Here is a 10,963-nt window from a genome sequence, read left to right as displayed (position 1 = left end):
CAGAGTCCTGCTAATGACTTCTATATTTGACTCAGGTGTGTTGAAGTAGAGACACCGGTGTGAACAGGTGAAGCTAATCAGGGAAAAGTGGAAAAAAAGCAGGAGACATGGGCTAGAATGCCAACTAAACATAACATGAATAAACAACTAAATAGAAAATATAATAATGAACAGAACTAAAGTATCAAACTCAAAACGCTGGGTCAGAGACAAAGAACCATGACAACTTTGTCCAGTCAGCTGTTCAGGAAGGAGATGCACAGAGGAAACACCATCAATAAAACAGCATGTAGTATATGTTAGGATTCCCCAAATATGTGATTGAAAAACAGCTGCAGGATTCATTTGGAAATAAACTGAATGATTTGTACAGTACAATACTTACAGAGCTGCAGTAAATCCTCCTCTGAGCAGGAATATTCAGAAGTGATGCTCTGTGGTGACATCATCATACTCCTCATCCATATCCCATCCCTGCTCAGGCTGAGTGGATGGGATTGGGGCACAAAGGCCATTTCCTGTAAGAATCATATGTAGAACATGTATCAGTCTTTTACTCATGAAGATTTCAGACAGAGAGAGGAGTTCATCATCAGCATATTGATTGATCAGTGAAAGATTCTGAGTGTTACCTGAGGCTCTGTGTCGATATAAACACACCATCAGGAGAGTGGAGATGAAATATGGACAGAACACCACCAGATGGATGAGCAGTCTGATCACAAGGTGGAGGACGGAGGAATCAGGGGGCAAAGATGAGGTGGTGGACAGAGCACTGGTGCCAGGTGGTGCTGTGGTTGTAGGTTTACCTGCAGAGAGAATCCCACCTGTTCATACAAAAGCAAGAAGAACATGAATCCAGAGAGAGCACACAAGCAAGGCAAACAAAAACACATCATGACTTGACAAAGAAGAGAAGCAACCTGATGTTTTAAATACATGAGCAGGAATCAGAGTGTATCTGCTGCTATAGGCATGTTTGAATTGAGCAGTGTTTGTCAGCGACCACTGTTTGGCACCAAAGAGTCTTAGTGTCATGATTTTAATTTACTATAATTGCGTTTAATTTCTTTTAAAAGGTTCGTGTTTGATTGTGTTACATTTCTATCACAAGAAGTAATCGAGTCTTATGGATAGATAAGTTTACAATTTTAGTTATTTGCTCTTAAGTGTGCACGATCTGAAGGTCACTTCCTGTTTGCGTTGCTGCACAACGGCTGGTGTAAACAGAAGAAGGAGCAGCACTAACAGCACAGATCACACAAACAGACTTTCTGTTACAAGACAAGAGCTTTGAAGAACTGAACCCCTCCCTTAGCTCACAAGCGGGCAAAAGTGGTATGATTGTAATAGTTTATTTTGATACATTTGAGTCATATTTTGTAGGCAGTTTATATTGATTAATTTCCTTTGAATATGTTCTGTCTGGTTCTACCGTGTTGTAAGTCGGTACCTTGCGCGCTGAATAAACATCTGTGGTGAAAAGAATACGGAGCTTCGCTTTGTGACTGAGGGAGGCCCAACAAGGAGACTGGAAAAATGAGGTTAACTCAGTTCAATTCAATTTTATTTAAATAACATCAAATCACAACAAAACTGTCTCACCAAGGTGCTGATATTGTAAGGTAAAAACCGTACAATAACCAGAATCAGTTAAAACTAATCAAAGTTAACAAGACAGGGAAAGTAAACCAAAAACAAGACACAGAAGACAACAGCTACCAAAATAAAACAGGAATTAATATAAACATGGAGAATGACTAACATAGAGACGGGGACTTGACAGGAAGCTCCAAGGGAACACAGGGAAGGCAGGAAAAACTGAAGCACCAGGGGGCTGAGCTGAAGGGTGACAGGACAGCTTCAGTTTTAGGTCCACCCGCTTGAGACCCACAGACTCAGGTGACCTCGGATGTGCAGGCTCAGGGCTCACAGGTTCAGGGTCAAGTGCTGTGGGACTTTTGGGGTGATGCTCAAGCAGAATGAGACCATCCAATTCAGGTGGTATGGCACCCACAGCCTCTGAATGAGGTGATTCAGGTCATGTGGCAGGACACAGTGTGTTCCTCATGCTTGGGCTGTGCAGGACCCACTGAAATCTCTGCTGACTTTGGCTGCTTGGCAGGGCCCGCAGGCTCGAAGTCTACTGGCTCTGGAAGCTCTGCAGGTTCAGGGTCTTCTGTTTATACTGGACTGACTTCACTGCATGAGCTGCAGGAACAAACAAAGTCTCTGGGTGGGCCAAGGCAAAGGCAGAGAAATGGGTCTCGGCATCAGCAGATGCAGGTGGAGAAGCAGTCTCTGGAAGATAGTATTTGGATTTCCAATCAGTCTCAGTCTGAGGTTGCTGGTTCAGGTTCAGTATGTGCCTGAGGCCTGGCATCATCAGGTGCAGGCAGAAAAGCAGTCTCTGGCTCAGCCCTGGCATCGGCTGAGAAAACACAGCCGCAGATGTGCACCTAGCAGCCCGAATCCTCGACACAGGAGCAGGTGTGAGACTGACATCAGTCATATTCAGAATAGGCTGGGCACTGACGTCAACTGACCCAGGGAAGAAGACTGGTGAGCAGCTCGCGAGGCTGAAGGTTGTTGCCAAGGTCCTCATGTTCCTCCAGTATCAAATCTGAACAGAGCTGCAGGTTGATTTAGAAAGTTGAATGCTTTGTATAATACATTAGTTAGAGAGCTGCAGTGGTACGGACACAGTTCATGATATCCTCCTCTGAGCAGGAATATTTGCTGTTTATGTGCATAAAAATATCCAGAGATGAACATCAGAGTCCATTTATTCAAGTGATCTCCACAACAGAGGCGGAGAGGACAAAGTTAGTGAGACCCACAGAGACACAACAGAGCTCTGATTCAGAAGTGATGCTCTGTGGTGACATCAATGATGACATCATACGCCTCATCCAATCCTTGCTCAGGTTGAGTGAGCAGGATTTAGGGACAAAGGTCATTTCCTGTAAAACATAAAATACAGAACATGTTTCAGGTGTGAGTTCAGACAGCATATCATCAGCATATTGATTGATCAGTGAATGATTCAGAGTGTTACCTGTGGCTCTGTGACAATATAAAGACACCATGAGGAGAGTGGAGATGAAGTACGGACAGAACACCACCAGGTAGAAGAGCAGTCTGATCACAAGATGGAGGGAGGAGGAGTCAGGGGGAAGAGGTGGGCTAGTAGGTGGTGCTGTGGTTGTAGGTTTTTCTGCAGAGGGAATCCCACCTGATCAGGTGAATGTGTGGATGAAATAAGAGATGAAATCAGAGTGAAGCTCCTCACCTGTGACAGTGATCCAGCTGGATGGAGACTCTCCATGACCGCTGATGTCACACTTGTAGAGGCCTTCATCAGACCTGGAAACATGCTGGATGGTCATGTGACCTGTAGTCTGGTTCCTGATGAGGGAGCCATCTTTATAGAAAGCAGCTGGGAGGTTGGAGGGAGTGGTCTTTGTCTGACAGAGCAGAGTGACGTCATCTCCCTCCATCACAGGGAGGACAGGACTCTGCAGGATCACTGATCCACCTCAACACAGAGACAAACTACAGCATTTCATCCATTTACACACAGCTTCATCAACACTAACTCCACACACTCAGCTTACCAGAGACTGTGAGCTTAACCATGTTACTGATGGCACCCTCTCTGGACTCACACCAGTAAACTCCACTGTCCAATGTAAAGATGTCACTGATGTTACAGGAAGAACCAGACCATCTTCCCCACCCATCTCCACACTGAGTCCTCTGCTGTTTGCTTGTGTTTCTCCTCAGAGTCCATCCAGCAGAGCTGTCGTCCTCCTCACAGCTCAGAGACACAGAGTCATATTTAAAGAACTGAGAGCTGCTGGGACTCACAGTCAGACGAGCTGTAAGAGAATTCAGGTTTTTTTCTGATTAAGTCAAATTGATTAACTAAATTTGATAACGTTTCATTTAATAATTAATAACATTTAATAATCAAAGAATTATATTGATATGTTGGGATACAGGAAGCATTGCAATTATCTCCATAAAGGGCAGATAAACATCAAATGTTCAGCAGTGATCACCTGACTTCAGCTCATCAAAAAGGCAGCACAAATATCACAGAGCAGCCAAAGGGGACGGGATGCACGTTACTTTGAATTTGGTTGCACCAAAGTTCATGAATATGACAGTAAACCACCAAGCCATTTGTCCTCATCAGGATACGGATCTGAGCTAAAATTAGGGATCACACGTTACCACTTTTTTAGGTCCGATACCGATATTTTATCTGCCGATACGATACAAATCCGATCTTTTTCAAAAAAAACCCCCCAAAAAACCCAATTGGTTTCAAATGCCTGGATACATTTTACATATGTCAACAGTCTCACACACAACAAAATCAAAATCTTTTAGTTGTCCCACGTACAAGACTAAGAACCAGGGCGGGCAGAGCTTTTCAGGCAGTGGTGCCAAAGTTCTGGAACTATTTACCACTCCAGCTCCATTTAGCTGACTCCGTGGAGTCTTAAAAAAACAGTTGAAAACATTTCTGTTTAACCCGGTTTTCTGTTGACTTTATTTTTATTCTTTTTCTTTTAATATGGTAATGTTAATATATTTTTAATATAGTGTTTTATCTGGGTTTTTTGATATTGTGTTTTAATTATTATACAGCACTTTGTGACTTTTTGTCTGTGTAAAGCACTAAATAAATAAACTTTACTTCAACAATCGCTCTATCACCTGAATCCTGTTGCTTCTGTGTGAGAAGGTGATGCATTGGCTTATGGTATGTTGCAAATTTCAGTAGGGCTGTAACTATCGCTTAATTTAGTATTCAAGTATTCAATCAATAATTCCATCAATTACCCGAGTAACTGGATAAGAAATACTTTTTTTTCATATTAACAGTTCATCTGCATATTTTAACTTCCGTACTGCAGTTTTTCCCTGTGTGAAACAAACAGGGTGGATGGAGCAGCTACAAAGTTCTCTTTTCTTCACTTATTGATCAGCTGGTTGATGAAGGACCTCCAGCTGTTTCCCAGTAAAGGTTTAATGGTGGTTACAGAGCTCCATCTGAGCTCACCGGCTTCGCCTCTTTGCGCTTGTGCAGACAGACTGCAGGTAAATCAGCTGAACTGCTGCTGTTGCGTCATCAGTATTTTTGATGAAAAACTGGGGGCTACGTGAGCGTAATCTTGTAATGCTTTATATTCACAAGCATTCTCCTAAATACGTTTCTACTGCAGGTCTATATTTAGTCACTAATCAGGGATTAAAGCATAAAAAATATTTTGACGGGCAATCATTAGCTCGCTAGCAGTATGTCCGGGAGCTGAAGTAGAGAAAAAAATAACTGCTGAAATTCTCAGCACAGCGAGCACAACACACGAACACGCAGAGAGCGGTGGGGGCGGAAAAACATGTCAGCGATGATCCACTCAGTGTTAAAGGGAATCCGTCGCAGCGACTGAGAACTGAGGGGGTTATTTCCTGATCCCCACTCTATTCCAGTAGGTGGTGGTAATGCAGCTTTAAGCTGGTTTGGTCAAGTTAATGTGGGTCGGATCGGATTGCATTTTTTATTTCTTTCCGATATCCGATCCACTAATTTAGGCCAGGATCAGACCGATACTGATACTGACTATCGGATCGGCGCATCCCTAGCTAAAATGTCCTCATATGTCTGGTTTATCATTATCTTATTTACTGACAGTTACAACACAAACATCTCTGTGTGTGACTTTCTGCAGTCAGTAAATAGGTAAAGTGTTGATTACTTTTTAAAGTAATCAACACTTTGAGTCATACAGACTTTGTGACCTGTTGAGCTTTGGTTCGTCTTCTTCAGCTGTGAGAACGGATGAATAAATACAGACATAGATGAAAGAGAATGAGCCTCATTTTACTGATATTTTCTAACTGTCAGGCTAAAGATGAATGAAGTAGCTAAGCTGGAAATTTGAACACATTCTGGTCCTGCGCCCTCGTTGGCAGCAGCACTAAAACTGAAAACATGCAGAAATGGATATTTGGGACCCTTTAATGGTTTTAGATCGTAACACGATGAAGTTACTGACCTTGGTTTGTGCTGCAGCTCAGCAGTGAAGTCAGAACTAAAGAGAAATGAGTCTCAGGTCAGTTTAGAGTGAAGTGATCAGAGAGCAGAGCAGACAGCATCTCTGTGGTTACTGTGAGAAAATACTGAAGCACAATCAGAGCAGGAAGGAGGAAGATTGTCGATTACAAATATTACACTTCAAACATTCATGTTAGAGTCAAACATCACTAAAAACCAGCTACAGAGGACTGTTGTTGTTTGCGTTTATAGATTTCTTCTAGAAACAGACACAGAGTGAACTTACAGAGCAGCCACAGCAGAGATATTTCCTCCATCCTGACGTAAAGTTGATCCTTTTCATCAGGAAGTTGGAGGAGTTTTCAGAGACGAGGACGATCTCAAACATAAAGGTTGATCTTCCTGTCAGTGACAGCAGCTCAGCTGAGAGGAAGTGAGCTGCAGGTGGTTTTGTTGTTCCTTTTCTGGCTCTGAGGTCAGAGAGACAGTAAATAAACTGTGTGGCTGCCCAACATCAAACTACACACTGAGGTGACCTGATACCTTCACTGCACATCCTTATGAGTCATTCCAGCTACTTTTATACAAGGAAGTCCAATAAAAGCTCAGATATTGCAGATGCAGGTCTGAACAAACAACAAGGTCCGCACGATCTCAGATCTAAAGTTTGTGTCTCCTCCTCGAGATCCTTCAGACGTCACTGAGCTCAGCAGCAGTTTCACAGCCAGTAAAAACCTCTTTATTCCTCTTTCTGCACCGTCACACGTCAGAGGGTCACTCAGCACAACCCACAAACCCAATACTTTAGTAACATGTTTTCATTTCATTCAGTGCCTTTGGATGGTGAATAAAGATATCTTATTACAGAGATATGATTTCTTTTGCATATAAGTTTGATTTCAAAACATATGGCATCATTTAAAGTGTCAGGAGATCAGCTTTAGTGATAGGATTGAAAGAGTCTGCTGCTCCATGTTCTTCATAAATGTGTCCCTGTCATGATCCAGTGTGCTTCATGTTTCTTCTGTGAGTCCTGCTTGTAGGTTGGCTCACAGTCAGTTTGTCACAGTCTTCTGTTGTAGTCATTTGTTGACATGTGAACAGGTGTTCAGGTGTCTGCAGTGACGTGCAGGCAGGTGAGACAGTGCCTCCCTGTCATCATGACAAGTAAAATACTAACAATGATCAGAAAATACATTTGACCTCTTTACTGTGCTATGAAACTGTTTTATGAATGATTTCAACACTTTAATGGTCAAAATCTCAGAATTTACTCATCGCCTGTTCAAACACATGGAAGAATTGCAGGGTTGGGCAGTGCAGTGCTGTGGCTCACCTCTGGGGGCGCTGTGTCACATACAATAAATGACGCAGGCGGTTGGCGCATGCCCATTGCCGTCTCTCTTTATATCACTAATATACATGTTTGATTCCACATGTGCTGCACACGCTGATGTTCCACAGTCTGTCTAATACACTGAATGAATGTGTTTGACATGTTTATTCTTTGTGATCGGTCATAAATGCACAGTGAAAATAAGCAGGGGGAGGCAGGAAGTACCGTGCTGCACAGATAGGGGGCAGCTCCTTTTCACAAATAAAATAAAATGATAATTGAAAACATTGATTTTATCAGTCCTGTTGCAGGTTGATAGAAACAAACTGTGTCTTCCTGTAACTGACTGCAGGTCAGCTGTGAGGCAGAGGGCTTCAGTTGGTTTGGTGCTTGTCTCTGTTCAGACCACTGACATGTGGTCACAAAGATGGTAAATAAACTGCATCAGAACGCACGTCACAGGTACATGTTACAGCTCTAATCTTACTGGAATCCAGGTGAACTAGTCTCAGAAAAACCACATGTAACGTAACTGCAGCCATTATCTCCCATAATGTTCAAAGGAAACTCTGTGATGTGGGTCTGTGTGTATGTGAAATACAAATGTTCATAAATCAGTGATTTGATGACTTTTAAAGGACGCCCTGCTTAAAGACACACAGAGCTGATAGACTCTAATAAGTGTTTGATGGTCCTATGGCTGTCTCAGTATTCAGGTTTTTGTTTTAGAAGCTGATGAAACATTCAGGATCTCCAGTTTTAAACTTATGAAATGATGATACAAACCTCTGAAGTTAGCAACACAACCTAGCTGCACCACTGAGATGTAGCAGCACATAAACTTGAGATGAAGGTAAGACATTAAAAAAACAAGAATTTATGTCATCAGCACACATAACTCAAAACTTAATTCATGTCTAAAAGCATATTAGTGGATCAATCACCAGTGACTTGGTAGATTTGGGGCTCATTAACAGATGATTATGCCAGGATAACACTGTCAGCACACACATAATACTATTCCAGTGACGCCGAATGATTTACAGACATGTTTTCTTAATGTTATTTTATCCAACATTGTGAATCAGTTGTTGCTCATTTGATGGTGTTGAATGTTTGTGATGTCTTTTTTCAGCCTGTTTAAACATGTGTATCCACTGCGAGTGATCGAATTAACACTGCACACAGAAAGAGGAGGAGCAGCTGATCTCAGTGATGTGTGATGTCAACACTGCACCGCTGCTGTTCCTCTGTGGATCTAAAAATAGATCCATCAGCGTATTTGAGGCTGAGAGTAAACAGACAGCAGATTTTTGTTTTTGTGATATTTGTGAGTCTGTCCACTGTTCCCCTCTGGATTTGATCACTTCTCAGCTGACAGTCACAGCAGAGTGAAGGTGGTGGACACAGACGAGACTGAAAACACAAAGTTTCAAATGTGACCTCAGCCCCGAAAATAAATCAAAGGCTAAATGTGGGAAATTGTACCAAATACTTAAAGTTTTGTACAACTGTATTATATCCAACACCAAGCATGTATAATATGACAGCATTAGTATTATTGATACAGATTTATAGAAACTGATGACACTTAAATGAGGTAATAAAACCCAGACCTCATCATCTAATACATTTACCTGTCCAAGCCTGCACAGGTGTGTGTAACATGTCTCTCTGTCAGCACCATGGCACACCCATTATTTTTAATAAATGAAATATTAAGCTTCTCTGTGGTCTGGTCTTGTAAGAAGTGTAAATGTTTAAAAGTAATTGAATTTAATTCATTTACAAGTTTGTTGCTGTACATGATCTGTGATCTGTGCAGCACGACGCCACAGTGGAGTCTGCATATGAGGATAGCAGCACGGAAACTCACATTCATTTTTATTAGAGATTTACACAGTAAATTAATGAAGTAGCAGGTAAAAAAATGTGTTTGTATGTGAATACACAGAAATGTGTTACAAGCATATAAATATGAATTAAAACCACTAAAGTGCCTATAATAAGAAAGCAAGCCTGACGTGTGACACTCAGTATCGTGCTCAGTACAGACGCGTTTCTGTTCTAATCTCTACACACAAGAAAACAAAATCTCCAAATCTGTCACACAAAAAATGGACAACAGCTTTTTTTAGTGTGTGTATTAACCAGAAAAGTCCACTTGTGCTCCCACTGGTGCTCTGAATCATGCTTACTCTGTCCTCAGTGATGCTCGCCTGTCTCATTCTGTCCTTTCTCTTAAATAACCGTCTGAGTTATCATAACTTTACTGAAAGCACAATGAAGAAAAACTGTGGAAAATAATTAACTTTGAAACATTTATTCTTGCAGTTTTCTTTTTTTTTCATTTTTTTTTTTAACATTACCTGATAACGTTTAAAATTTGTGGAGGAGGCGGGTAAAACTAATACTTGAATGTTTGACTTACAAATGAATATGCAAAGATTTAACTGCATGCACCGAACAACGCACACGAGGAGAGAGGAAGCCCACCTGCAGCATCCTTTGGCCACGCCTACAAGAAACCAGAACATCGTCGAAAGGTCAGGAAGCTTGATGCACCTGCATACAGGTGTGAGCTTTACCTGCCGTCTCGAATTTTACAAATTATAAATCAACGAAAAAATTTGCTTATTTTTCTACAAGGTCAAATTAAAACAACATGAACTTACCTAAAAGTCACTTTATATTATTCTGTAAGTCTGTTTGAATGCATGTCATGAAGAATAACAACTAAATCCTTAATATCTGCACCATTAGTATCTGTTTAACGTGTTGGGCACAGAGGGCAGTGCGCAAACAGCGCACAACTCGACTGACAACCTATTTTAAGTTCTTCTGAAAATGCGCACGGCAGGGTGATTTTCTCAGGAAGTGACACTTTCCGTTTTCGACGCGATAAGAACCCAAAGGAAAAACAGAGAACGATCCCGAGAGAGGAAGAAGCTGAAGAGCAGCTTTGTGTTCTGTCAGTGAGGGGGGGGGGGGGGGGGGGGGGGGGGGGGTAATTAATGTAGATTTTTAACCTCTATAAAACTAGATCAGTTTGGGGTAATTGTGTCAATAGGCTATAAATATTTGTTAGCTTATTCTCTTGTGGTCATCATGCCAAGATCAGATAAACGGAGCAGGTTGCGTAACCTGCTTCCGGAAGAGCGTCTCCCTGCCACTCCCTCGGGATTTAGTCAAATTCCTGATCGGAATGATCTGGACTATGAAGTCAGCTGGTTTACACTATGAGAGTAAGTAACACAATAATATAATAGTTGGCTGTAGCTTATAACAGGCTCCCTACAGTGAATTAACACCACAGCACTCCCTAACTGAGCCTCTTAACGAATGAATTGATATAAAGTCAGTACACACTCACACTCACACCTACAGCCAGGTCAGACTCACCAGCTAACCCAGCATGTGTCTGGTTACACGCCTTAGTAAGACCACACTGGAATTATATTATTGTACATAAAATTAGTGAATGCTTAACCAGACCAACAAACAGTCCAGTCACCAAGCACTGTTCCATGTTTCAATAATCCATCCACACAGTCATGCAG

The 10,963-nt window shown here is 41.7% G+C and overlaps 1 protein-coding gene across 1 annotated transcript; it reads right to left on the bottom strand.

The window, feature by feature from the left end:
• Positions 1-2,143: 2,143 nt before the first annotated feature.
• LOC115796596 (low affinity immunoglobulin gamma Fc region receptor II-a-like) lies at positions 2,144-6,384 on the bottom strand. Its single transcript, XM_030752962.1, has 7 exons — positions 6,354-6,384; positions 6,069-6,104; positions 3,618-3,881; positions 3,293-3,538; positions 2,987-3,217; positions 2,547-2,623; positions 2,144-2,431 (listed from the first exon to the last, which is right to left on the bottom strand). The coding sequence occupies exons 1-7, from the start codon at positions 6,382-6,384 to the stop codon at positions 2,144-2,146; spliced, it is 1,173 nt and encodes a 390-aa protein (XP_030608822.1).
• Positions 6,385-10,963: the final 4,579 nt, after the last annotated feature.

Source organism: Archocentrus centrarchus, chromosome 18, assembly GCF_007364275.1.
Source record: "Archocentrus centrarchus isolate MPI-CPG fArcCen1 chromosome 18, fArcCen1, whole genome shotgun sequence".
In the NCBI taxonomy this organism is placed as follows: Eukaryota; Metazoa; Chordata; class Actinopteri; order Cichliformes; family Cichlidae; genus Archocentrus; species Archocentrus centrarchus.
Note: the sequence above shows the minus strand (reverse complement) of the source record. Positions and strands in the feature narration are given on the sequence as shown.